We start from the raw sequence: 27,414 nt of genomic DNA on the forward strand, positions 1-27,414 counted from the left end.
TGTGCGTGTGTCAGTCTGTGTGTGTCACTGTCAGTGTGTATGTGTCACTGTGCGTGTGTCAGTCTGTGTGTGTCACTGTCAGTTTGTGTGTGTCACTGTGTGTGTGTCAGTCTGTGTGTGTGTGTCACTGTGCATGTCAGTGTATGCATGTATCACTGCCAGTCTGTGTGTGTGTGACTGTGTGTGTCAGTGTGTGTGTGTTATTGTCAGTCTGTGTGTGTGTCAGTGTGCGTGTCACTGTGTGCGTGTGTCACTGTGTGCATCAGTGTGTGTGTGCTACTGTCAGTGTGCATGTGTGTCACTGCGTGTGTCAGTGTGTGTGTGTTACTATCAGAGTGCATGTGTCGGGTGCATGTTGCTGTCAGTGTGCATGTGTGTCAGTGCGCATGTGTGTGTCAGTGTGTGCGTGTCACTGTCAGTGTGTGTGTGTCACTGTGTCAGCGTGTGTGCGTGTGTCACTGTGGGCGCGTGTGAGACGCAGCGGTTTCCTGTGGGTTACATGCTGTTCACACACATCTCAGGCCCCCAGGGCTACAGGCAGATCCCGATCGGGTGCCCCCCAGAGAACAATGCAGGAACACTCAGCATGGCACGCGATGTGCACTGCTCTGGGTGACAGCTGGACACTCACAGGGCCCGGCGCTGCTGTCCCTGCCCTGCTCTGTCAGGCTGGCAGTGCCGCCCCCATCAGCCCCCACCGCTCACCACAGCGCGGTGCCATGAGCAGCAGCAGCGCTGGCACCAGTGGATCAGTAGCACGCGGAAGAACCAGGATCTGTCAGAGCCACGGACCTGGACCTGGACCTGGACCTGGCAACCTCCTGATTCCCCAGCCCCTGCCAGCACCGAGAGCCTCCCGGCCCCAGTGAGAACTAGGGGAGCAGGCGTCCCAATGTTATCGGGCCTCCCCCCAATATCGGGGCACCCCCCCCCCAAAAAATAGCATCCGGATTTGTCACCCCTGCTCTGTCTCCCCAGCCAGACCCTGCACAGCAAAGCAGCAGCACTGGCAGCATGGAGGGAAGAGCTGGGCAAGAAAGGCGAGCTCTGGCTGGCAGCGTCATGGTGCCCACCAGACCTGGGGTAGGCCTCTCGGGTACAAAAGCAGCAGGGCCTGGGGCTCCCCCCATTTGCCATGCAGAAAGCCCGGCAAGGCCCCATCCCAGCCCCCTGATGGCGCATAGGGCCTGGGCAGGGCAGAGGCTGGGGTGGGGCCAGCGGGCCGCTGGCACTGGGGGTGGCGCTGCTGCAGACATATGATAAGGGGAGACGGCGGGCGGATCTACAGCCGTGGTGCTGCCTGCTCCTGTAGTGTCGCCCGCTCTGTTCCGCCAGGTGCGCTGGGGAGACAGGCAATAAATCTCCAATTTAATAACCTGGTCTCCCTGACGCAGAGGCCCTGACCCCACCAACCCCGCCGGGACTGGGCCGAGTGGCTCCCGCCCCACAGCTCATTGGAGGTGCAGCTCACCACTTCACGGCTCTGCTGCCTGCAGGCAGACAGACATTAACCCTGAGCACCCCTGCTGGGGCTGGGAGAGACGGCCAACCTGGGCCCCCACCCTGCACCATCAGCACAGCCTGCCGGTACCGGGACGGACGGTAATGCAGCCATTAATCCTTAGCTGTTTCCTGTTCCAGGTGATAGGAATCACCCTGGCGCCGGGTCCTTCCCCGCCCCACACAGAGTTCACCACCGGCCCTTCCGGGGGATGGGGCGTCATTGCCACCAGCGCAGGAGAGGGAGGTTAGAGGTGGGGACAGTCTGCCATCAGCCAAGGCCAACACCTGGCAACCAACTTCAACTGCGTGAGAGGCGCTCCCCAGGCACAGGGGCAGCATGGAGAGCTCTGGGCAGCACAGGGGGTTGGGGGGCAGCACAGAGGGCCCCTGGGGCCAGAGGAGAGTTGGCGGCAGCATGAAAGGCACCTGGGTCACAGGGGGTTGGGGGCAGAGACAAGGGCTCAGGGGGTCAAAGGAGAGGTTGTGGCTGCGGGCAGAGCTGGGGAGAGCCCAGAGCTGGGCTAGCAGGGGCTGCGGGTCGGGAGTGAGGGGCACCGGCAGAGCTGGGGGGGCAGGGCTGGGCTAGCAGGGGCTGCGGGTCGGGAGTGAGGGGCACTGGCAGGGCTGGGGGGGGGCAGGGCTGGGCTAGCAGGGGCTGCGGGTCGGGAGTGAGGGGCACTGGCAGAGCTGGGGGGCAGGGCTGGGCTAGCAAGGGCTGTGGGTCGGGAGTGAGGGGCACCGGCAGAGCTGGGGGGCAGGGCTGGGCTAGCAGGGACCGGAGGTCAGTAGTGAAGAGAGCAGCCTGGGCCTTGGGAGGTAAGAGAAGGCCTAGGCCGACGCTGTGCCCTGGATCATGGACAGGTGGCAGGGGCAGAGTCCAAGCAGGGCTCCGGGAATCTGAGCCCCTTAGGCTGCTCTCGGGGTCCTTCCCGTGCCTCAGCACTGCCCCCCAAAGCCGCTCTCCTGGCATCCACCGCAGCCAGCTCACCTCAGCCACAAGCGCCACCTGCCCAACTGTGACGGAGCAGGGAGCAGGGCAGATTTGACCTGGGAATGTTGCAGGGGGGTTGCAGTGGGGATGTGGGACTTCCCTTGAAGGAAGCTACCTGAGCTGTAACCTGAGCCAGGAACGGGGGGGGGGGGGGGGGGGGGGGGGGGAGGGGGGGTGCCCGGGACTCCCGGCCCTGCCCTGGGGCTGGCTGGGCCCTGCCCCCTCCTGCTCTGCTTGCCCGCACCACATGGGCAGTGACTTGTGGAGAGCGGCTGCCCTGCAGGGACGTGCTCGGAATGGGAACAGCAGCAGCTGGGAGCGGGCGGCACTGGGAAATCTCCGGACAGCTGGGAGCAGGGAGGAGTCGCAGCTCATCAGGTCTGGGGGGATTATGGGGCACCCAGCTGCCCCCCCCCTCCGCCAGCCTGCCTGGGAGCTTTTCCCCGGATTCTCCCCAAGTGTCGCAGAATCAGTCAGAACGGGCCCATAGGCAGGGAACCCCAGGGCAGCCCCCCGCTCCCCCCAGTCAGGCCCCTTGCCCCCCAGCTGCTGCAGGGCAGGCTCTGCTCATGGGGGCACCAAAGCTGGCACCTGCCTGAGTGCTGCCCCGGTATGCCAGCATCACCTGCCCCGGAGCCAGTGGAGGGGCCAGGCCGCGGGAAGCTGAGCTCGGGGGCTGGTGCCAGCGGCTGCCCTGTGGCAGTGACCGAGGGAGGCTTGTGGCAGCACCAGTGCTCGCCCGGGGCAGAGATGAGGCTTTGCAGTGCCCCGGTGATGTGGATGGAGGGTTTGGGGGGCACCCTGTCACTCACCGGGTCCCCCCTGGGGCTGGGGCACCCTGCAGAGCCCCCCACCGGCCCCTGCCCGCCAGCTCCATTGCCTACAGCCAGGCGACCCCCGGAGCAGCAGTGCCTGAGCGCCAGCCCCCTCTCCAACAGCGCGCACTGGCGGCCGCCGTCCCCAGCAGCACTAGGGGCTGCTCAGAGAGCGTTAGGGGCAGCTGGGCTGCAGGGAGCAGGGCAACAGGCTGGCAGTGGGGGGAGCTGCCCCCTCCCCCCAGTATAGCGCTGCGCGGAGGACACTGCGTCCTCCCCTTTGCCGTTTTCCTCATGCTGCCCAGGCCGGCCAGCCGCCCGGAAATCCAGACTGGGCCAGCGGAGACAGAGCAGGAGGGGTCTGAAGAAAAGTGGCAGAGAAGGCCAGTCCCCTTGCCCCCAGCCCCCTTCCTTCCAGATGCCAGAGCTGATCCCTTTCCCTGCAGCTCAGCACAGCGCCCCCTGCTGCGCCCTGCCCCACTGCCTGCAGCACAGCACCCCCTGCTGCGCCCTGCCCCACTACCTGCAGCACAGCGCCCCCTGCTGCGCCCTGCCCCACTGCCGCCACCCGCAGCACAGCGCCCCCTGCTGCGTCCTGCCCCACTGCCTGCAGCACAGCGCCCCCTGCTGCGCCCTGCCCAACTGCCGCCACCGCGCAGCACAGCGCCCCCTGCTGTGCCCTGCCCCACTGCCTGCAGCACAGCGCCCCCTGCTGCGCCCTGCCCCACTGCTGCCACCCGCAGCACAGTGCCCCCTGCTGCGCCCTGCCCCACTGCTGCCACCCGCAGCACAGCGCCCCCTGCTGCGCCCTGCCCCACTGCTGCCACCTGCAGCACAGCGCCCCCTACTGCACCCTGCCCCACCACCGCCACCCGCAGCACAGCGCCCCCTGCTGCGCCCTGCCCCACTGCCGCCACCGCGCAGCACAGCGCCCTCTGCTGAGCCCTGCCCCACTGCCACCACCGCGCAGCACAGCGCCCCCTGCTGCACCCTGCCCCCCTGTCTGCAGCACAGCGCCCCCTGCTGCGCCCTGCCCAACTGCCGCCACCGCGCAGCACAGCGCCCCCTGCTGCGTCCTGCCCCACTGCCTGCAGCACAGCGCCCCCTGCTGCGCCCTGCCCAACTGCCGCCACCGCGCAGCACAGCGCCCCCTGCTGTGCTCTGCCCCACTGCTGCCACCCGCAGCACAGCGCCCCCTACTGCACCCTGCCCCGCCACCCGCAGCACAGCGCCCCCTACTGCACCCTGCCCCGCCAACCGCAGCACAGCGCCCCCTACTGCACCCTGCCCCACCGCCGCCACCCGCAGCACAGCGCCCCCTGCTGCGCCCTGCCCCACTGTCTGCAGCACAGCGCCCCCTGCTGCGCCCTGCCCCACTGCTGCCACCGCGCAGCACAGTGCCCCCTGCTGAGCCCTGCCCCACTGCTGCCACCGCGCCGCACAGCGCCCCCTGCTGAGCCCTGCCCCACTGCCGCCACCGTGCAGCACAGCGCCCCCTGCTGCGCCCTGCCCCACTGCCGCCACCGCGCAGCACAGCGCCCCCTGCTGCGCCCTGCCCCACTGCCGCCACCTGCAGCACAGCGCCCCCTGCTGAGCCCTGCCCCACTGCCTGCAGCACAGCGCCCCCTAACGCCACAACAGGGCACTTTGTATCAGACCTGGTTATGGCACAGGGCTCTGACGGAGGAGGACTCTGTCTGCCTGGGGCAGGACTGTCCCTGGGTTTGGGATTTGCGCCTCGTGTGCCCCGCTCACCTGACCCCCTGCCTCACATGCGGTGCCCAGCTCCGATTCCCTGCCCGTGCGGCAGGGCCCCCCTCTCTGAGCAGGGGACAGGCACGGGGCAGCTAATGGGGGGGACCTGCTCAGGTGGCGGAGGAGCTGCCTGCATCCCAGCCCTCTGCCCTCCCCTGGCTCAGCCTCACACTCCCCCTGGCCAAGCACCACCAAGATAGGTAGGCAGATTCCCCTGACAGGCACACAGCACGTCTCCATGGTAACCACCAGCAACCCCAACCCCGAGCAACGGAGCCCTGTCACCCAGCCCCCCGGGGGATGCCGATGCAGCATCCCCTCCAGCTGGCCCAGCTCTGTGCCTAGCAGCCCCCGCCCCACTCTGGACAGCACAGATCCCTCCCCCACCACAGGGCTGGCGAACAGCTCAAATGATCCCAATAACATTAGGGAACAGCGCGAGAGAAATGACACTGGGCCTGGTTTCCATGGAAACAAGAGAGTCTCCTTATCCAGTTTGGTACCATGGAGATTTCCATGGTGCCACGGCTGTATTTGACCATCTTTTCCGTACACCACGTTTGTGTGTCACCACCACCTGTGCCCAGGTCTTTGCCTCCCCCTATGCTACCACCCACCCTCGCCCACCTGCCCTGAACCCCCACGAGCCTCCCCACACACCCTGCCTGCCCCCCCATAGCAGCGCAGCGGGGAGCAGGGGCTGCCCATGCCGTGGGGCTGGGTCAGGAACAAGCCGAGCTGGCTACGGTGAGTCTAGCAAACCCAAGGCTGGCGTGGGGCGGGAATCGTGGGAGGGTGGAAGGCACATGCAGGAGACTGGGCCTAGGGCTCCCTCAGGTGGTGTAGACAGGATGGGCATTGGATTGGGCACCCTCCAGTCACTGCCCAGCCCCCTCCCTGCCCAGCAGAGTCCGGCTCCCACCCCCGGCGAGACGTTCTGGATCCATGGTGCACAGGACCCACACCTGCCCCATGGCGCAGCCCTGCTTCCCGCACCCCACACCAGCTGGGCCCCTTGGCACCATGTCCCAAGCCAGGAATATGCCAGTCACGGAGCTCAAACCCCCCCCAAGCGGAGTCAGGGGTTGCCACAGCAACCAGGTCCTTGCTGGGGCCGGGCAGCCTCCAGTAACTAGTTCAAGACTTTATTTTAAGAATCACTTTGAATCTGAGAGTCTCCCCCGGCCGCCAAGGGAGGAGGGGAGAGGGGGTAACCCTGCCCCTCCATCGGGCCCCGATCTGCCCCTGCGCCAGGGACAGGGAGCAGCAGGACGGGGGCAGGTGTTAATCAGGCCCCACTAAGGAGCCTACCAAGAGCGGGATCCCTGCAGTCCTGGCTGGGCCTGGCAAAACCTCCCATGCAGGCCGGGGTGTGGAGGGAGGACAAATAGCAGGCGACTCACTGCTCTGTGGGGCACTGAACCAACCCCTCAGCACCCGAGGAGGGGCCTCGCCCGAGCCCCACACAGCATGTGCTAAACCAGCTCCTCCCCTCTGCCCCACGGCCGCTGTAACCCAGGCCACCGCCTGCCCCTGATCTGCACAGCACCCCCCACGTGGTCATCCCCCCTGCCTGGAACAGCCCTGCCCAGCCCCCCATCACAGCCCCCCTTCCCCAGCTCAGCCCTGCCCAGCCCCCATATTCCCTGGCACAGTCCCCCCGCCCATTGCAGCCCTGCCCCATGCCACCCAGGCCCCAAGAAGAGATGTGGGGAGGGGACACTGAGCCAGGTGTGTCTGTGCCCAAGGGTAACCCCATGGTAGGTTGGAGCCTCCGGGGGGAGGGGTCCTTCTGGACTCACCCCCACCCCAGAGTGCTGCAGCCCCTGGCCTGAGGCAGTTCTGGGCTCATCTGTGTTGGGAAAACCCACAGCAGCTGCAGGCAGCGGTGCCCAGCTCACGGGGCATGGACATGAGCAGTTGCCGGGGGGGGCGGTAGGGACAGGGGGGTGCTGAGTGCACCGGGGGGACAGAGAGTTAAGGGCAAGGGGAAAGGAGGGAACTGCAGGGGGAGGGGAATTGCAGAGAGATCGGGATAGAGAGGGCTGGGGGTGCAGGGAGGGGGTGGGGTGCAGGATGGGGTCAGGGTGCAGGGAGAGAACTGGGGATCCAGGGAGAGGGCTGAGGGTGCAGGGACGTGGTGCGGTGCGGGTGCAGGGAGGGAGCTGGGGGGGGTTAGGATGCAGAGAGAGGGCTGGGGGTGCAGGTGCAGGGAAGGAGCTGGGGGTGCAGGGAGGGAGCTGGGGTCAGGGTGCAGGAAGAGGGCTGGGGTGCAGGGAGGTGGTGGGGTCAGGGTGTAGGGAGAGGGCTGGGGGTGCAGGTGCAGGGAAGGAGCTGGGGGTGCAGGGAGGGAGCTGGGGTCAGGGTGCAGGGAGAGGGCTGGGGGTGCAGGGAGGTGGTGGGATGTGGGTGCAGGGAGCTGGGGGTGCAGGGTGGGGTCAGGGTGTAGGGAGAGGGCTGGGTGTGCAGGTGCAGGGAGGGGGTGGGGTGCAGGTGCAGGGAAAGGGCTGGGGGTGCAGGGAGGGGGTGGGATCAGGGTGTAGGGAGAGAGCTGGGGGTGCAGAAAGGGGATGGGGTCAGGGTGCAGGGAGAGGGCTGGGGGTGCAGGAAATGGCATGACGGGGGTGCGGGGCAGGGAGGGCAGTGAAGCAGGTGCCTGGGGAATTGCTTTGCATTTGCAGCCCTTTGCTCCCTGCCCCGTGTGGGGCCAGGGAGGGGATCCTGCACATCACCCCTAAGGGATCCCAGAGACACCCCCGGCCTGGCCCCTTCCCCCCATGGCTCTGTCGCCCCCACACAGATGGCTAGGCCTGGCCACTGCCCCTCCAGTACATCCCCAGGCCCTGTGGGAGGAAAGACGCCCTGAGGAGGGGTGAGCGGGGGGCTCAGGGCAGGGCAGCAAGTGGCTCCCCCCAGCCCAGCTCCAGCCTGGCCAGACGGGGTCACAGGCTGCATGTGGCCAAGGGTGACCCCTGGTGGCCAGGGAAGGAGGCTCCAGCTCTCACAGTCGGGGAGCAGGCAGGAGCCGGCCCCTCTGGGCTGGGCCGGGGCAGGGACCCTCAAGCCGCTCTCCAGCACCGCCAGCCCGAGGCCAGAAATCACCAGTCCCAGGCATGCTCTTGGGCTGTGATTTCTGAGCCCCCGAGTGTGTGGGTGTGTGCGCTGAATGAGTGTGTGCATGGCTGCATTGTGTGTTGTATGAGCATGTGTACTGTGGGTGTGCATGTGCGTTATGTTGTGCACTCTGTGTTTGTGCATTGAGTGTGCCCGTGTGCGTGCGACAGCTTGTGCTACAGCTCGCTCACGTTCATAGGGCACATGGCGGGTTTGGTCCCGCTGACCCGTTGTTCCAGGTGCTGCCCGGTGAGAGGGCGGCCCTGCCTGGTCACAGTCTGGTGTAGAGCGTGGGGGGCAGCGGGTAGGAAGCTGGAACTGGGCCCCACCAACCCCAGAGGGGCCCCCGAGCGTGGAACCGCTGTGAACCCTGCTGAGCTGGCAGGGGAGTGGGCTGCTGTCTGGAACAGCCAGGGTGGGTCCCCCCTCTCTGGCCACAGACACCTGCTCCATTTGCTCTTAAAGGGGCAGCTCCCATTACCACAGCTGGTAACACCACTGCCGAGGCTTGGCACCCCACACCTGCTGCAGGCCCCTCCCTTAGCCCTGACAACAGCTCGAACAATCGCATCGGCGTCGTTCCTGGAGTCAAGCGAGCAGGAGAATCTCAGCTTCCAGTTGTAATGAGCAGCAAGTTTCTAGCCCTTATGGCTGCAAAGACAATCTGGGAAAGGTGGCCTGAGCACGGCCCGTGGGCCTCAGTGATACAGCGGCAGAGCGAGGCCGGAAGTACTGGGGTTAACACCTCATGATCTCGGCGCCCTCGGGGTCAGCGGTTCTACAGCGCACAGATCATCAGCAGGGCTGGACCCTAAACCATCACTGCCCCAGCACTGACCTCGTCCACTGCAGCTAGCGGAGCGGGGGGGGCGGGTAGCAGCTGCTGGCCTCTCCATGGGGCAGCCCCACAGGAACACCCCCCGCCCACGGGTCACCCTGTGTGAGGCAGCAGGGCTCTTGTGCTGCGGGGTGCAGGGCCTGGTCTAGCATTACAGACAACACAGCAGCAGGTACCACCAGGATGGGGCTGCGGGACCAGACCTGGCGCCTGTCAAAGTCAAAGCAGGAACCTCTAGCGTGGGGCACATGGTCTAGCAGCGAGAGGGGCCAGGCATTAGTCGGGGGGACAGAAGGGGGACATGATAGCGGTCCTCAGATACCTGAAAGGCTGCCATAGAAAAGCTGGAGAAAAGCCGTTCTCTCTGGCCATCAAGGGCAAGACAGGAGACGATGGGATCAAACTGCAGCGCAGCAGATTTAGATTAAATCTCAGGTGGTCCATGTGAGGGGGAGGGCCAATGTTATAGCCGACGCTGTACCATGGGGTGGGGGCCCTGAACTTCCCCAGGTCACTGGCTAAGGGACCCTGCTCCATTCAGCCTCAAAGGGGGGAGAGATGTGACGAAGTGGGAGATTGTCTTGTTTTTTCCTTGTTTTTCCAATGGTTTGCATGCAGAGGGAGTTTGTTGTTACAGAGGACCGGAGAGGGAACTTGGGACCCCAGCAACGGGTGACCTGGCGACCTGGAGACCCAGCTCAGGAGTCGCAGCCGGTTCTGGCGAGTGGGCGGGACAATGGGCTGTAAAGAGAGGACCCCGGTGACCTGACCAGCTGCCAGAGGAGGGCTGAGAGGAGACGAGGCCCAGGCGACCCAGTTTATGATCCCGTTTACCTGGAGAGAAGACAATGGACAGAGGCGGGACCTGGGGCCGGTGATCTCAGATGCCCAGCTGGGAGCAGGGGGGCTCAGGGCTGGAGAGGGGGAGCAGGCAGAGCCCCCCTGGATGCAGGGGGACTGGGATGTGCTGGGCTGAGGGAGGCCAGGCCTGAGGCCTGAGAGTTTCCTGTGCTGGGTTCAGACGCTCAATAAACCCTCCTGTGTGACGCTGGCTGAGAGTCGCTCCGGGCTAGAGAACAGGGTTGCATTGTCCCGGGGGGTGCAGAGCGAGGGGACTCCCTGAGGGGGCCCACGGCAGAGACAGACGTGCTAAGGCTCAGAGAGGTGCGGCTCCAGGAGGTGGAGGGGCCTGACCCCGGGAGAGAGTGGACCCCCGAGAAGGGCTGTCTCACTGAAAGGGGTCCCCCCACGGACCGCACGGGGCCGCAAGTGGGCACGATCTGTGAGTCCGTGACACTCAGGAAAAACTTCCCCGCTGTAAGAACAGTCGGACAATGGGACAGACGCCTGGGGAGGAGGAGGCTCCTTCATGGGAGGTTTTCCAAAGGAGGCTGGAGCCGTCTGTCTGGGATGGGTCAGACCTTGGGGTCTCATCTAACCCTATGGGTCTAGGGCACAGCTCCCGCCCAGCGTCCGGCTCCGGGGACAGTCCCGGCACTTCCCGCAGCGGCCAGCAGAGGGCGCCCCCTGCCCAGCATTGACCCAGCGACAGGCTCCGAGCCCCGAGCTGCCCCAGCCCGCAGGGAACCGAGCTCCAGCAAGCGAGCTCCCCTGACCCCCAACCCAGACCCCCAACCCGACTCCCACAGCCCCCAACCCCTGCCCAGACCCCCAACCGCCAACCCCCTACACCCCCAACCCAACCCCCACAGCCTCCAACCCCTGCCCAGACCCCCAATCTCCACAGCCCCCAACCCCTGCCCAGACCCCCAATCCCCACAGAACCCCAACCCCTGCACAGCCACCCGACCCCCACAGCCCCCAAACCACCAACCCCTGCCCTGACCCACGGCCCCCAAACCCTGACACTGACCTCCCTGTGACCCCCAAATCTCAGCATTGACTTTCCTTCTACTCCCAACCCTAGCACTGACCCCCACAACCCCCTTTGCTCTGCCCCAGCCCACTGGGCTCCTTTGGGGTGCCAGGCAGGGCTGTATTGCTAACCTCAGCCCGGCCAGGGGCTCCAGTCCCCTCCCCCTCCCAGTGAGTCCCCTTGGCCTGGGGGCAGGTCCCCCAGCAGAGCTGGCGCCTTCCAGCCTCTTGGTCGCTCCCCAGGGCTCTCACCTCCATCTCAGCCCCATCTCCTCGGCCAGTGCAACCTGCCCACGCCCTGCTGGGCCGGCACTGGCACCGTGCCCAGGCCAGAGCCCAGGGGACAGGTCCACGGGCCACACAACACAAGCCGCACACCCACAGCTCCAGGCATGTGACAACCCCGCCCCCAGCCCCAGAACCACTCAACCCAGGGCCGGCTCTAGGCACCAGCAAAACAAGCTGGTGCTTGGGGCGGCACATTTTTAGGGGCGGCATGGCCGGCGCCAGAATGCCGCCCCTAAAAATGTGCCCCGGCCGCCCTAGCTCACCTCCGCTGCTGAAACAGCTGATTTGCGCGCTGCTACTCGCCCTCCCTCCCAGACTCTCAAACCTGGGAGGGGGGGAGATTCCGAGTGGCCGCGGCGCGGGCGCCGCTTCTCCCGCTCCCTTCCTCCCTCCTAGGCTTGAGAGCCTGTCGGGAGGAGGCAGGGCTGGGGATTTGGGGAAGGGGCGGAGTTGAGGCGGGGCTGGGGGTGGGGTAATTAAATAAGGGGGGGGGGGCGTCCAAAATTGTTTTTGCTTTGGGCGGCAAAAATCCTAGAGCCGGCCCTGACTCAACCCCCAACACATACCCACCCAGCCCGGATCCAAAATACCCGCGCGTCTCTGCTCTGAGCCCCTCGGCCCTGCTGCGTGGGGCCAGATTCACCAGGCGCCCTGCAGACGTCTCCGCCAGGCGCCCTTGGAGAGGGCACAACTCACAGCTCCGACGCAGCGGGCAAGGCGCAGCCCCCTGGGTTTCTGAGATCGATACGGCTCCAGTGACAGGGCCGGATACGCAGCCAAGAGCCCTGTGCTCTGGGACACGCTGTGCATGGGGAACTGCCTCGCTCCAGCCCAGGGTCCAGAGCCATGCAGGCCCGGACGGGGAGCGCAGCACCCCCTGCTCCCAGGGGCCAAATGCTGAGCCCTGTGCAGGAGCTGGCAGCCCTTCCGGCACAGAGACCCCCCCAGCGTAGGCCCCACTCCGGCCAGACTGGGACGATCCCAGCACTGCCGGCTTCTCACCCTGGTGAGCCTGAGCAAGTCCCTGCCCCTCACTGCCACCTGCATCACCCTCTAACGCGGAGCACACCATGCACTGCACCAGCCAGACATGTACTGTGCAAAGCTCCCTGGGACAGGGGCCAGGACTAGAACCCTGTCCTCTCCCCAGAACAGGCCTCCGTGAGCGCCCGCAGCTGGCAGCAGCAGCCAGTGCCTTTCCTCTGTGGGCTACACGCAGAGCCAGGACTCACGGGGGCACATGCCCACGTGCACGTAGACCCAGGACGTCACAGAGGGGCTCTCATGTGCACGCACACAGCCAGGACGTCACACTCACACCCATGGGGGCACACACAGCCAGGACATCCCATGCACACGCACACACACGTGCGCACACAGCCAGGACGTCCCATGCACACACGCATGCACACACAGCCAGGACATCCCATGCACACGCACGTGCGCACACAGCCAAGATGTCCCATGCACACACGCACAGACACGTGCGCACAGAGCCAGGATGTCCCATGCACACGCGCATACATGTGCACACACAGCCAGGACGTCCCATGCACACTCACGTGCGCACACAGCCAGGACGTCCCATGCACACACGCACACACATGCGCACACAGCCAGGACGTCCCATGCACACACACACACACGTGCGCACACAGCCAGGACGTCCCATGCACACACACACACACGTGCGCACACAGCCAGGACGTCCCATGCACACACGCACACATGTGCGCACACAGCCAGGGCGTCCCATGCACACGCACGTGCGCACACAGCCAGGATGTCCCATGCACACACGCACACACACACATGCGCACACAGCCAGGATGTCCCATGCACACGTGCATACACGTGCGCACACAGCCAGGACATCCCATGCACACACACGTGCGCACACAGCCAGGACGTCCCATGCACACACGCACACACACGCACGTGCGCACACAGCCAGGACGTCCCATGCACACACGCACACACACGCACGTGCGCACACAGCCAGGACGTCCCATGCACACACGCACACCCAGGATGCCACGGCTCCGACTCGCCACACAGACCCTGACAGACACTCTAACCACCAACCATTAACTGCCAGGCTCAAGTCAAAGTCATGCACAGAAGCCAAATGCCGCCCAGGCTGTTGTCTGCTCCCAAAGACGGGCAAAATGGCAGCCAGTGGAGGGGGTGGCAGGCTGGACATCTGACCCACCGTCTCCCCGGGCAGACGCAGGCTGGTTGAGGGCCACAGTTTGTCATGGTCTCGCCCTCACTATCGGGAGGCTCAAGCAGCACAGTCAGCACGCTGGGGCCATGACTGACTATGGGATGTGTGTGAGCTGAAGGACATGGAGTCCACGTCCTAGAAGTGAATAGCGGGGGCTCGACTGGGGGGCACCAGCAGGGTGGTGGGGGGAGCCCAGGGCAGGGCTAAGGGGGCTGCGGGTTGGGACTCAGGGGCACCCGCAGGGCTGTGGGGGGCTGCAGGTCGGGAGTGAGGGGCGCTGGTTTGGCTGTGTGGAGAAGTTCATGTGTCTGGCTACTGCCCGGAGTCTCTCGCTCCCAAGAGCCCTGGCTGGGGCCAGCGGGCGCTGCCCGTGGTGGGTTTTCCCCTGCAGAGTCACCATTCAGCAGGGGGCCAGGAGCCCCGCCGGGCACTGCGTGTGCAAGGGTCTGGACAGGTGCTGCAGCGCCCCCCCCCCCCCCCCCCAGCACATTCCTCGGACCCTGTGCCCATCCCAGCTCCTGGGCAGGCGGCTCCCGGTTCAGCTGAGAGGAGCCAGGCCCAGTCAGGCGGGTCCCTGCCCCCAGCGGGCAGGGATGGAAGGCAACTAGTGCCCGGTTCCTCTGGAGCGAGCCAAAGGTTACCCGGGGCAACCAGCCATCTCCCTGCCTAGCGCCCTTCCCCAGAGTGGAGCCCAGCCCCCACGGGACCCACAGGCACTTTCCCTCTTTCCAGTCACAGCAGCAACTTTTGCTCCAAGCCACGGGCCAGGCCACATCAAAGGCTGCCAGGGCCAGAGCCCGGTCAGGCGCCAGTCACAGGCCTCAGGAACCCGGCTCCTCTCAGACATGGCTGCTGATGCAGCCCGCTGCCCCACTGCCCCAGTGGGGCAGCCAGCCCCGCCCACCCCACCCCAGCTCCGTCCCTGCCCCCCACCGGGAGGGCTCCTGGCAGGTCACTGTAGCAGCCAGCCCCTCTGTGCTGCCCCGGGGTGCCCGCACCGTGCCCGCCGAGCATCACTTACCTTTGCTGTCTTCTCGGGAGAGGCTGCCAGGCTGGGCCCCTTGCAGGGGGGCGGCATCTCCATGGAGAGCGGCAGCTGCCTCTTGGCATGGGGCCCCCTCCTCCCGGGGCAGGGCCGTGACGGTGAACCTCTGGCTCATGCCCCAGCAGTGGCCGGCGAGCGCTTCGCTGGCTCCAGCCTCTCGTCTCCACAAGTGGCTGCCGAGGCACCGGCTGAAGAGACAGAGCGGCTCTCCCTCAGCCGCTGCCAAGGTCCTAGTGCCCTCCTGGCGCTGTTCTGCACAGGCCCCGGCACTGCCATCCCCACGGGGACCGCGGAGCCTGCGCTCAGGAGCCACACAGCCCAGCCATCCCCCGGGCCCCAGGCTCCCCGGCCAGAGCCAAGCCAGACTTCCCAGGGCTCCCGCAGCCCTGCTGAGGGGTCCAAGCTAGAGCAGCAGCACCCGCCGTGTCTGGGCAGGGCCTGGCGTCGGGCTCCGCAGTGCCCCATGGCCTGGACTTCCCCACCAGCCAGCCCTGCTGGGCACTGCAGGCGCGGTCAGGGCAAGGAGCTCAGCAGCTGGAGCAGGGGGCGGGGTGGGAGGCAACAAGGAGGCAAGTGGGGAAGCCATGGCTCGGGGGGGTCAGTGGAGAGGGTCCAACCCACCGGCTCAGGGGCTCCCCCAGGCCCAGGGCCGCTCATGATTCAGCTCTTCTCCGTTGGGCTGGGGGACAGGGCCTGGCTTGCGGCATTTTGCTCGTTAGGTGGCCCCAGGGCCAGGGTGAGCTCTGGAATTCCAGCTCCAGCCCCTCCCACCCCACATGGTGCATGAGGGACAGATTAACCCCAGCTGGGCAGCGGAGGGGGGCAGAGATGCCCAGGCTCCACTCTCATTTGCCCAACGTCGCCAGGAAACCCCCAGTCCTGACTGGGCCCCTTGGGCCGCGTGCCTGTAACGCCTGGGTTGGGGGGGAGGCCAGTGGGAGAGGGCTCAGCAGAGTGGAGATGCACCTGCATTTGTGGCAGCATCTGTCTCCATGGTGACAGTGTGACATCAAGGACGCCATTGGCTGGGTTTCCATAAAGGGACTCTGCAAGACACGAGCGGGGCGTGTGTGTGAGAGGAGGTGACTCCACGGGACTGGTGTGGGGCAGGGATTTGTCCCCAGAGCCTTCGTACCCGTTTGCTCTGCAGCCAAGACTGAGCAGAGCACCAGCTGCGTGGCGATCAGCGGGCACAGTCCTGAAGGCCCTCACCCCAGGGCCAAGAGGATGAGACCTCCCAGGCCCATGTGGGGTGCACGAGCACCTCGGAGCCTCAGCCTGACTTCTCTGTTCTGCAAACCTTCCCCTTCCCCCATCTCAGCCTCATCCTCTACTCAGGGCCCCACCCCCACCTTGCTGGTCCATATGAACTGCCCCAGGGGCAAGTACAACCTCCTTTTTCTCCCCAAACACCTACATCAAGCTTGGAGCAACACCTTCTACTGGAACATCCAGGCCCCACTCTACCTGCTCCCCAGACCAGCCCCCAGCCACCCCTAACACTCTACGAACGATCCTACTCTGAGGAGACTTGGGTCCTGAGACCAAAGCTGGGACCACTGGCTTCCTGCTGAGGGTGGCTGCATTCCCCACCAATTCAGCCCCCTGGCTGCTCACTCTGGACCCCCACTAAGAGCCCTCTGGCCCTGGAGCAAAATTTACCCAGCTCCAGAGGGTGCAAGGGAGGGACGTGCGGCTGGGGCAGCGTTGTGCATCTGGCCATGCCTCTCTGATAAGTATGCAAATCACATCAGCCCTCAACTTTCCCCTATCACCCATAGGGGGAGGCAGAGAACACCATATGCAAATAAGCCTGGCAGCCCCTAGCAGCACAGCCTTAATCCTCCTGCTTCACCTCTAGAGGGCACCAACGAGCCGCCGTCCCGGCAGGCTGGCTACTGCTGGTCCGCAGCGGAAGACGGGAGGTTCTTACCCACGAGAGCTGATGCTCCAATACTCCTGTTAGTCTCAAAGGTGCCACCGGGCCCTCTGTTGCTTTTTACAGATTCAGACTAACATGGCTCCCCCTCGGATCGTAGACTATTGTGGCCAAAGCTGCAGGGGCTGACGCTGGTGCCTGGGGTGGCACTCAGAGCTCCCCGCAGCGAGAGCCCGTGAGAACGACCGCCCCAGCCCAGCCATGTGCGGACAGTCAGACTCTAGACCAGAGAACTTTGCTCTGCTCCAAGGACTCACTCCGGGAGCCTAAGGGCTGGGCTGCAGATTGGCAGCCAGCAGAAGGAAGGAGTGGGGCTTGCGGAGCCCGAAGCAGGGCGCTGGTGGGCGAGTTTCCCCAGTGGCTCCCTCGCACTGTGAGCAGGTGATAGCAATTCACCCTGTGCCCCTTGGGTCACTCTGAACATGTCACCCCCAGCCAGGGCACGGCGGCTGCAGACAGGTCGGGGTCTCAGGCCTGCTAGAACTTTGAAACCCTCCAGGCCAATTTCCTGTGCAGTGCGGGCAGGCGGAGAATGGAGATCCATGCGGCTGGGATGCCGGCCCTGCACCAGGAGACAGGGAGCATGCAGGGGCAGGCGGGAAGGAGTAAAACCAGGGGGCAGGGGCACTAGGAGACGTTAGAGGAGCATGGCAGACGGGAGGACAGGAGAGGGCTGGTGTTGGGATGGTGCTGGGAGGGCGACACTCTGCGATGTTGGGTAGAGTCCCTCTGAGCTGGGCTGGATGCCCAGCGGAGCTGAACTGTGACCCTGAAACGATCGGGCAGAGATTGGGGGTGGGGGCGAACAACCCTCAACAGCCAATGAGAAAATAAACCCTGGTGATTTGGGGTGAATCTCTTGATTTTTAGGCCAATTGCGCGAGCTTCTGGAGTCTCTCCTGAGCTGGGGATGCTTGGGGTGGCCATGCTGCAGCCCCCACCATGGCCCCCCACCCCTGCCCCATCTCTAGGCCACCCCCATCCACCTCCCCACAGCAACATGCCACCTTCACCTGTGGTGCAGCCCCCAGCCCCACACCAACACTCCCTGCACTCTCTGCATCCCCCCACCGCAGGGGGACCACGGTGCCGGAGAGGAGAGGCCTGGAAGCCCCGGCCCCAGGACACGGGAGACACTCTCCCAGCCCCCGTCCTCCCTGGTGCCTGCCCCCAGCCAGCTCTGGGTGGATGGATGGACAGACAGAGCAGCACCACACGCCATGTTTCTCCAGGATTCTCTTTATTAAAAATGTGCACGGTACAAAAATGGCAGCAGGAGAGAGAGCGAGGGCCATGCCCAGCACTCCCTGCGCCCACTGAGGCCGGTGGCACCCGCCAGGCCCCCAGTGCGCGGGCACCAGCTCCTGAGCAAACCCAGACAGACAGACACGGACTTAATCAACTTCGGAAAAAGACAAAGTCGCTTACAAATCTTTGAGCAGTTTGCACCAGGCAAACCAATCCGTGCAGCACACGCAGGCGGGGGCCGCCACCCGCAGAGACCCGGGCAAGGGACAAGAGCCTTTAGCTAAAGCATCCTGTTCCCCCCACCCCCCCACCCCACCCAGGATGCAGCTGGCGCTGAGGGACCAGGATATTACAGCTCCCAGAGGCTGTCGCCTCTAGATCTCGTTTGCCCTGTCCCATTAGAGCTGCTGCCCAGAGTCTCTGGAAAGCAGGGCCCGTCCCTCCCTGGACCCACCTGGGGCTGGAAGGCAGGCCCTGGGCAGAGATTCCATGTGCCAACTCCTCCGCTTCCCCTGCCGGCCTGGGGCTGCCACACAGAACGAAACAACAAAAACCAAGAGTCTGCAGGAATGAAAGAGCCACTGGCGGGGAGAAGTGCCGGCCGGCTCTGGTGCAAGGATGAACGAGCGGCTGGCGGGGAGAGGTGCTGGCCCGTGCCGGGCCGGCTCTGGTGCAGGGATGAACAAGTGGCTGGCGGGAGAGGTGCAGTCGGCTCTGCTGCAGGGATGAACGAGCCGCTGGCGGGGAGAGGCGCCGTCCGGCTCTGGTGCAGGGATGAACGAGCCGCTGGCGGGGAGAGGCGCCGTCCGGCTCTGGTGCAGGGATGAACGAGCCGCTGGCGGGGAGAGGAGCCAGTTGGCTCTCGTGCAGGTGAAGCCACCTGGGCCCTACTGCTCCGGGCACTTCAGGATGTCGTATTTCACGTAGCCCACCTGCTCCACCTGGTAGCGCGGGGTCATTCGCCAGTAGAAACGGTCCTGGCAGAAGTGGTACTTTCCTGGGCCAGGGAGGAATGCAGAGGGAAGGGGTTAGCGTGAAGGAGGAGCTGTGGGACCTGCCTGCTCCCAGGCTCCGGGGAAGCCACGCACAGCCCCAACTCCCCAGCCCGGCTGAGCGCTCGGCCGGCTCAGGGCAGTGCCCCAGAGAGCGTGTGCGGCCCAGGCCCAGCACCTTCCTGGAGCCAGCCAAAGGGCTCCGAAGCCACAGGCTCTAGTGTCTTCGAACGGCAGCAACAAGGAGCCACCAGGCCAGGCCTCAGCGAACCATCACCCAGCCACGGGGCCCCAGAGACCAGCCCCGCCTGCCCTCCTTTCACTCCGGAGAAGTGGCCCTGGATAGCGCACCCAAGGGCAGGAGCAGAGTGCTGGGTGGGGAGCGCAGCAGCTCCCAGGCAGAGTCGGGGGCGCTGTCTCCCCAGGACTCCCCGGCCCTGGGCTCGTGGCACAGGCCGATCCTTCCAGAGCCAGGAGAGGGTCAGACTGGGGGGTGGAGGGTGGAGGGGCCGGCCCTAGAGCCGCAGGGTCAGCCTGGCAGCCTAAGGGCAGTGCCAAGGTGCCATGGAGAGCTCCCTCGCCCGGCTCCGCAGAGCCAGGGCCCCGCACTCAGGTCCATCTCGGCCCAGAGAGAGGCCCCGCATCCCAGAGCCCAGAACCCTTCTCACCTTGGTAGAGGAAGACATCGTGAGCATTGAGGGGCACGCCAGCAAAGGTGTCATCAGTGAGACGTGGGTAGCCCTTGTCCACCTTCTGGACTTTCACGTCCAGCCTGTGGGGAGAAGAGCAGCGTTGGCTCAGGCGCCCACAGACCCGGACGTGGGGCCCAGCCTATGTGGGCCTCTGTCACAGGGGCAGGAAACGAGCTAATTCCCTGAACCTGATGGCCCCCCCGTCCCCGTCGGCCCTGCACCGACCGCGCACTCACTCACCTCCAGTACTTCTCCCCACTGAAGAGCAGCACTTTGCCGCGCCCCCTCTGCAGGGCCCCTGAGATCCGCTCTGCCTCCTTACCGATGCCCAGCTTCTCGATCCCGCGGGGGCCCGTCACGCTGCTGCCCGTGTACACCCAGAAACGCCGACCTGCCACAGAGACACGGTGCTAACAAGACAGCCCCGGCCGCGCGAGAACATGCACCCGCTCAGCCCACGCACGGGCACCACAGTCCAGTGAGCCCCCCAGAGGGAGCAGAGTGGCAGGGCACGGAGCTGCAGCCCACGCTGGGGAAGGACCAGTCCCTCAGTCGGTCACTACGAGAATGACCACTGGGCCCCTCCCCCCACTCCAGGGTGCCCAGGGCTCTAGTGACCAGCTCGGCCCCGTCCCAAGCTGCTTGGTGGCTCCCAGAGAGAGGCGCTGGGGCAGATGCTTGCACTGACTGACCCCCCCATGCAGCAGCCAGCCCTGAGCAGCCCCCAGGCTTGCGGCAGGGCAGGGTGAGTGTGGGGAAGCTGGGGCAAGAACCCAGCATCGGTGCAGCAAGGGCCAGGCCAGGCCTCCAGTGAGGGACACCCAGGGCACCAGGCAGTGGGTCTGTAGGGGGCCAGGAGGTCCTGGCAAGCTGGGCAGGTCCCAATCCTCACCCGAGAAGAAGTAGAGCTTCTTGGTGAGCAGGTCCTGGAAGGCGGCGTCGATGAGGGCCGGGAGCGCCGGCCATGTGGCCGAGATCCGGAATGGGCCCTGAATCGCCCCCTTCCGGGATACAGAGCTTTTCCAGAAATTCCTGAGGAGGCAAGATCCCAGTGTCATGCCGGTAGCATGGGGGTGAACCCCAGTGCCCCTCCACCCCCAGAACCCCCTGCCAAGCTCGGCCCTGCTGCAGCAGACGTGGGGGTCACACTCTAGGGGAGAGGGGACCCCACGGGCTCCCTTCATCAGCAGAGGGCTCGGAGCGGCTCGGCTGGGAGCGGGGCGACTTCAGGATTAAATGCCCATGTAGATTACCAAGGTCTGGGCTCCCCTCATCCCTGTGCCCCCCACCCCCGCCACAGGCCGCAGGGCTCGCTCACCCGCCCTTGAAGAAATGCAGCTCCCCGTTGATCTCGGTGATGGCGTCGAAGGAATTCACTTTGCAGGCATCACTGCTGGGGTCCACAGGGCTGGGCTCAGTTGACAAGGGATAGTCATCATCCGTGGCTGTGTCAGGCTCTGCTGTGGTTGTGGTGTCCGCGGCTTGCGTGGTTGCCTGGTCAGGGATGTCTGGCGCCTGGGTCGTTGGTGCAGGACCAGAGCCCTGGCCTGGGAGACGGGAAGGAACATAAGTCCAAAGCCACAGGAGAGGGACCCATCTGCTGGCGGGGCAGGTGATACCGGGGCCCCAGCAGGGCAGAGCCCCACAGCTGGGGCAGGCCCCACGCAGGTGAGCCAGAGGCCCCGTCTCCTGCTGCCACCACGTGGGTCACGCTGCCAGCGCTTTGGGCTTGGAACAAGCCTGTCTGGAGCAGTGGGGAGCTTGACGGGTTCCCATTGTGTGCCCTGGCACCCAATTCCTGCAGTGGGTGCCACCCTTGACAGGGAGGGGCAGGGGAGATCTCAGAGACCCAGGCATGGCTCCCGAGCATGGGCTGCAGCCTGTCATGCATCCCTGCTACACTGGCATGGAGCAGTCAGGGTTGCCATAGAAACTGGCATCTCCATGAATACTGATGGAAACGCTGAGCCAGTGACATGTGCAATTTGGGGCCATTTCTCTTTCCAGGATCCGTGCCGTGGCCCTGCGCTGCCGCCCACCCCTGCCCACGGCCCTGCTCTGCCACCCACCCCTGCCCGTGCCCGGGCTCAGGGCACCTGCTCACCATAGAGGAATTGGATGCCGCTGACATCGTCTGGGTGCAGGTGGAAGTCCTTGATGTAGCTATACATGGGGTACATCAAGGCCTCGCGGACACTCGAGTGGTCCAGGCCCAGAGAATGGCCGAACTCATGGGCAGCAACCAGGAAGAGGCTGTAACCTGAAACCCCAGAACAGCTGTCAGGGTCCAGCCAGCCCCGCCCGGCCTCGGGGGTCTGACGCCCACCCCCCAGCCGCCAGCCGGCCCCCACTGGCCCTGGGGGTCCGACACATGGCCCAGCCTTCCCCCACTGGTCCTGGAGGTCTGATGCCCCCACCACAAGCCAGCCCTGCCCGACCCCGGGGTCTGATGCCCCACCCCCAGCCAGCCCCACATTGCAATCCAGAGAGCCCTGACCAGCCACCTGCTGCAACACATGCCCCAGGGGGCTGAGGTGCAGCAGCCGTAGCTGGGCTGAGGCCAGGGTCCGTGACTGCTTCCTAGAAAGGGCCCCGTGCGGGGCAGAGGTGAGTGGCCTGGGGCCCAGGGAGCGGCCGTACCTTGGTCGGGACAGAAGCCCCACTTGTGGTCGGTGTCGTAGTTGCTAGTGGTGGCACACCAGAGCTTCCCGTCCTGCCGCCCCTCGCTGGTGCATGCGCTGTACGTCTGGCCCAGGAAGGTGAATGGGAACACACACGGGTCGCCCTGGGAGTTCCCGCCAATCACAGCTGTGTCTGCAGCACAAAACCAGCTGGGTGAGCAAGACTCCAGCACCCTGGCGAGGGGGGGGGTAGGGGCACCCCTAGGCTGCCTGGGCCCCTCTGAACAAGGAGACATCCTCTGGGGCAGCTGCCACTGCAAACACAGACTCACTGGGGGGCCCCAGAGGGCAGGGAGCACAGAGTATGGGGAGGGCAGCAAGGGCCTGGCTTCTGAGGAGTCTGGTGCTAGCCCAGCTCATGCGCCTGCCCCAGGGCAAGAATCCTCACGCCAAACGGACCTGGGCAAAGAGGCCAACGCCAGCAAGTGCCAAGGTGCATGAGCCAGGGGTGAGTGAGCCGGGGGCTCCCAAATCCAGCCCCCTCTCAGGCTTTCTGTGCAATTGGCCAGGGCTGCGAGCAGCCAGGGCGGAGGATGCCGTGGGGCTGCACGCTGGGCCAGGCACTCGCAGCAGGGCAGGAGTGCTGACAGCCCGAAGCAGGGCCCAGCTAAGCAAGAGAGGCGTCCAGGTTACAGGGCTGGAAGACGCCCTGGGCAGATGGGGAAAGCGCCCAGCTGCAGCCCTCCAATCGTACCCAAGGGAAGAGACTCCTGCAGAGCGCAGCAGGGCCGGGGGAGGTGCTATGCCCTAGGGGGCCACCCCATCAGCTGACACGGCTATTGCCCGAACAGTCCCGCCCTGCGCCCCCCAGTACCTCTGTTGGGGCAGAACCCGTATTTCTTGTCCTGGTCGAAGCTGGCGGTGGTGGCGCACCAGCGGTAGCCGTCAGAGCGCCCTTCTGTGGTGCAGGCATCATAGGACTTCCCCTCGAAGATGAAGGGGAAGACGCACTTGGCACCGTCGCTGTTGCCGTCGTAGGTGTAGAGAACTACCCGAGAGATACAGAGAGCACTGGAACGTCTCCACCAGGCAGGAGCCTCTGGACTCACAGCAATCCCTCCACCCCAGTGCCAGGGAACCTGCCTCCCGATATCCTCCCTGCCTGGGGCCCCGCCCCAGGGCTGCCCCAACGCGCTGGTACTCACGCTCGCTGGGGCAGAAGCCGTAGACCTTGTCCGTGTCATAGTTGGCGGTGGTGGCGCACCAGGGCAGCCCATCGGAGCGCCCCTCTGAGGTGCAGGTGGAGTAGGACTGTCCCTCGAAGGTGAAGGGGAAGTGGCAGGCGGCCCCGTTGGCATTCCCATAGCTGGTTTTCACCACTGGTGGGGAGAGAGGAGGGGTGTGGTTCAGGGGCTGCGGCTAGTGCCAGTGGGAGGGTGGGTTCCCCAGCCAGGCAGCGACCCTGGAGTCTGGCCTCACCTATCCCTGTTCCCAGCGTCCAGAACTCGTCGTCATCGAAGTGGGCATCTCCCTGAACCCCTTTGCCAGGGGGGAAAGCGTGGGCCAGAAGTCCGTCCTTCCCGTCAAACGGATACCCGTCACCGTGCTCTGGAGACAGAACCCCACAGTCAGCCACCCGCCTGGCTCCTGAAAGCCCCGTCTGCCCAGAGAGAGCAGGGCGGAGATGGCCAGACCCCCCTACAGACGTGCCAGCCCACGCGCCCAGCAAACACCATGCTGCCAGGGGCTGCCAGGAGGTGTAAATGAACAAGTATAACCCAGGAAACCTCCCCCCATGCCTGCCCTTTGGCCCCCTCATGAGCCCTGCCGCAGGCACCCCACACCCCACCCACCCGCCCTTAGAGAGGGGCTCACCCTGGGCGCCAAACTGGATCATGATATCGGCCTCGCCGCTCTGCAGCCGGGTGAAGGTGAGTGGGGTCACGTCACTCCACACCTTGAAGGCTCGTGCGAAGGCATCGTCTATCACAGAGGCGTCCAGGTCTGGGGAGTAGTTTATTACCCTGCCGGGGTGGGGGTGGGGAGGGAGGAAGCCGCACAGGGTCAGACCCGCAGGGCTCTGGTGCCCCAGAGTAACCCCCCAGCCGCAACTAACCACGCAGGGAGGGGACACCTGAGACTCACAGGGGCCCTTCTGCACTCACGGGACTCAGTCCAAGGCCTCAGGTGCTCCAGCCCGATACGATGGCCAGCAGAGCCCAGTAGTGCCATGGCACAGAGCCGCGCCCGCCCCCCCGCTCCGGCCTGGGCCTCCCTAGGCCAGGGGACTGCCGGGGACCTCAGCCCAAGCAGGCTGGAGGACATTACGGCTTAGTCAGCGCTGCAGCTGTAGAATCAGCCTGCCTGGCCTGGGGCCAGGGCTCTCCCTGCCTGCCCCCAGGTGCAGTCCCTGTCTGTGGGGCATCGCCGGTATTTGGAAGTCCAGGACTGGCCTGGGGGGCGGGTGGGGGCTCACCGGTAAGTGAGGTCATTGTGATCCCACTTGAGGTCTCCTTCGAAGGTGAGGAATCTGCCCACGTCGGGGACGCCGCAGCGAGGTGCTCGCATGGCCTCCATCGTGCTGGCGTCCAGCTCCCCCGTCTCCTGCAGGCCCAGCTGCTTCTGCATCCTCCGGAGTGCCTTGCCCATGGATAGCTGCCTGCTGCGGGTCTGCCCCTCGGACTCCGTGTAGCCGAAGCGCAGCAGGTAGCTCTGCGCAAGGAGAGATGGTCAGAGGGGCGGGCAGCGCCGGGCAGGACTGGCAGTGCCTGCTGCCAGGACAGGACCAGCTGGGCTACCCAGAGGGGAAGTGACCCATCCCTCCCCATTCCCAAGGAGACTCCCACTTTCCCCGGCCCTGCATCCAGGACACCCCCCTCCTCTCTCGAGAGCAGGCTCACGGTGCAGCCCTCCAGCCTGCTCGCCTCCATCCCTCCTTTGCCATGGATGGGGAGACAGCCAAGGCCCTGAGAGTGGTCACTGGGCTCATCTTGGCAGGGGACCCACGAGCCCACTGTCCTAACAGCCGACCCGCTGCACAGGCACCGGGCACCTCAGGGATGCCCTGCTGGGGGTCCCAGCCCTTACTCACTTCTGCAAGCTGCAGATCCGTCCGATTGCTGACCAGCTCCCCCGGGAAAGTGATCACAGCCTGGGGCTTGGAGTGGAGTGGTGCAGCCCAGCAGGTCAGGGCCAGGAGCCCCATGGCAAGCAGGGCCAGGAGAGTGAGCCCCATGGCGAGGCAGTGGGCTGAAGTCGCTGGGCTGTCTGTCTGTCTGTCTCTGGGTACCCGGCTGCCCTGCGGCTCTGTGCCGGGCAGAGCTGCCAGCGGCTATTTATGCTGTGGAGGGGGGTGAGTCACTCAGCCCCTCTCCCAGCCGAGGTGACTCAGGCCCTTGGGGCTTTGCTCAGCTCTTTAACTATTTCAACACCTTGTTTACCAAAACACGGCCCGCAGGAAGCAGGACATCCTGTGAGGCAAGAGCAGCGGGGGAGGGGCTCCTCCGTGCCAATGCGGTGCCGGGGCCGCCCAGCTGGCAAGCGGCACACCGGGGCCTCCTGCCCAGGCTTTGGCGCTGGCCTCTGAAAGTCATCACAAAGTTTTGCTGCCCGAACCTGGTTCCCCCAAATGGGTTTGGGGCGACAGCTCCGCCCCCAGGCCCTGCCTGAATTCAGGGCTGGACTGGGGCCAGGTGTCTGTTCCTTGGCCCAGCTCCGCGGGGGTAGAACGAGCAGAGAAGAGACCCACCCCTGAAGTGGGGAGACACCCAAGTTAGCGCTGCAATGGCACTGCTGCTTAGAGTGGAACCTGCAAAGGCCTCATTGACCCACGTGCATAGTCAGATCCACCCGAAAACTGGCCTGTCAGGGCAGCATGAAGGGTGCAGCTTGTGGGGCAAGTTTGGGGTAATTTGATGCAGGGGGCTCCAGATACTGGTCCCCCAGTGACCTATTCCGTAAGAACATTTTGACTTATAGGCCCTCAGGATGCCCGTCCAGCTCCCCATGGGTCGTCCAGCCAGCCGCCTGCCTCGGCCGCAGCCAGGACCAGCTGTCTCTTGTGCCAGGAAACGGTGCCCTATGGGAGAGGTGGGGGGCACGGTCAGGTGGAGCAGCGTGCCCAGGGTGCCCAGGCAAGGCTGACTATGGTGCTTTGTGGTACAGGGAAGGGAGCTGCCCACACGTGCACTGCACCAGTGCAGAGCACCAGGGCACGGCTCCCACAGTCCTTTGCCGCCGACCCCCTTGGGTCTGCTCTGCAGGAGTCTCCCCTCAAGCCAGCGCAGGGACAGGCTGGCCGGCGCCCTGGGGGAAGGGGCAGAGATTACCCCTTTTCTCGCAGGTCACTTTTCCCCACGTGTCGTTTCATCAGCACAGACTCAGGTAGGCTATGGCCCCAGCGAGTGTGCCCTCCTGGCGCAGAGCCAGAGGTCAGCCCAGCACGTGGCCCAGATGCTGCCTTGGCGCAAGGCTCCGTGGGCCTTTCCCACGTGTAACGACTGATCCCCCAGCCCCACTCCCTGCCCCGCGGCCCTCCCTCCACCCTGGCCAAGGGGGCAGACGCCTCGCCCGCGGGTCGCTGTTTACACTTGGTGGGAACCGAGTGACGGAGGGGAAAGCGAGCAGGGCAAAGGAGGGAAAGGAAGGTGGTGGCCGAGAGGCAGCTCAGGCCCCACTGACCAGGACTTTGGAGCATCAGGGTGGCCAGGCTGGCGCAGCCCAGGGACCGTCCGTCTGCTGCCCTCTCACCAAGAGGGGCCAGTGGCAGCTGCCTGTGAGGCTGGTGCAAGGCCCCTGGCTGGGGAGCCCGGCCAGGGCAGCTCCCTCCTGTGCCGTCAGGAAAGGCTGGCTCGCGCCCCAGGCAGGACGGTTTGGCGCTGGCTGTTCTTGGTACCCTCAGGGAACCCCTCTGGGCTACTGGCCCCAGAGAGATCTTGCGGCCTCACAGGCCGCAGGCCAGTTGTGTGAGAGCATCTGTCAGCTGCGATGAGGGTCCCTCGCTTCCTCCCGCCTTGAGAGTGGGGGCCCACGCCCCAGCTGCCCTGGAGCTGGCCCTGCCCTAAGCTGAAGGTGTGACGAAGTGGGACTGTTCTTAATGTTTCCTCTGAATACTGTAGGTGTGCCTCAGTTTCCCCTATGCATTTCTTAAGTCTCTAGGTGGTGGGATAAAGGCCAGTGTGCATAAATGGCTGCTATTCTGTCTCCCTGGCAACTAATGGTCGGGGCCCTTCCCCCCTGCAAGGTGATAGCTAAAGGTGTTGGAGAACAAAGGAATCAGGTGACCTCCTGGCCCAGAAAGGGACAAAGCCCAGAGGAGGAGGGGCTGGAGAATTTCAGTTTGGGGCTGACTGGGGATGTGGAGTGAGTGCAGACGTGGGTGTCTGGCTCGCTCCCCGCCAAAAAATGGACCCGGCTGAGGGGTCCAGTTCTCTGGGCCTACAAACTCTGTTTTAGACCGTGTTCCTGTCATC

General features: G+C 65.2%; 2 protein-coding genes across 2 annotated transcripts in view; both read right to left on the bottom strand.

Moving 5' to 3' along the window:
- SLC12A5 (solute carrier family 12 member 5) overlaps positions 1 to 14,566 on the bottom strand; it is a 114,457-nt gene extending 99,891 nt beyond the window's left edge. Inside the window, exon 1 of the mRNA XM_054046391.1 lies at positions 14,428 to 14,566. Coding sequence (XP_053902366.1) covers positions 14,428 to 14,566 — 139 coding nt within the window. The remainder of the gene's footprint in view (positions 1 to 14,427) is intronic.
- Positions 14,567 to 17,612: 3,046 nt separating this feature from the next.
- Positions 17,613 to 25,270, bottom strand: MMP9 (matrix metallopeptidase 9). Its single transcript, XM_054045556.1, has 13 exons — positions 25,035 to 25,270; positions 24,420 to 24,655; positions 23,819 to 23,967; positions 23,423 to 23,551; positions 23,149 to 23,322; positions 22,818 to 22,991; positions 21,963 to 22,136; positions 21,427 to 21,582; positions 20,641 to 20,869; positions 20,215 to 20,354; positions 19,563 to 19,713; positions 19,299 to 19,402; positions 17,613 to 18,635 (listed from the first exon to the last, which is right to left on the bottom strand). The coding sequence occupies exons 1-13, from the start codon at positions 25,176 to 25,178 to the stop codon at positions 18,526 to 18,528; spliced, it is 2,070 nt and encodes a 689-aa protein (XP_053901531.1). The 5' UTR covers positions 25,179 to 25,270; the 3' UTR covers positions 17,613 to 18,525.
- Between the last annotated feature and the right edge of the window lie 2,144 nt (positions 25,271 to 27,414).

This window comes from Malaclemys terrapin, chromosome 12 (assembly GCF_027887155.1).
Source record: "Malaclemys terrapin pileata isolate rMalTer1 chromosome 12, rMalTer1.hap1, whole genome shotgun sequence".
In the NCBI taxonomy this organism is placed as follows: domain Eukaryota; kingdom Metazoa; phylum Chordata; order Testudines; family Emydidae; genus Malaclemys; species Malaclemys terrapin.

Coding starts and splice junctions, on each gene's coding strand:
- MMP9 (XM_054045556.1), bottom strand. CDS start 25,178: ATGGGGCTCACTCTCCTGGCCCTGCTTGCCATGGGGCTCCTGGCCCTG. Junction 22,992..23,148: donor CGGCTTCTGCCCCAGCGAGC/GTGAGTACCAGC, acceptor TCTCTCGGGTAG/TTCTCTACACCTACGACGGC. Junction 20,870..21,426: donor CGGCATCCAATTCCTCTATG/GTGAGCAGGTGC, acceptor CCCGTCTCCCAG/GCCAGGGCTCTGGTCCTGCA.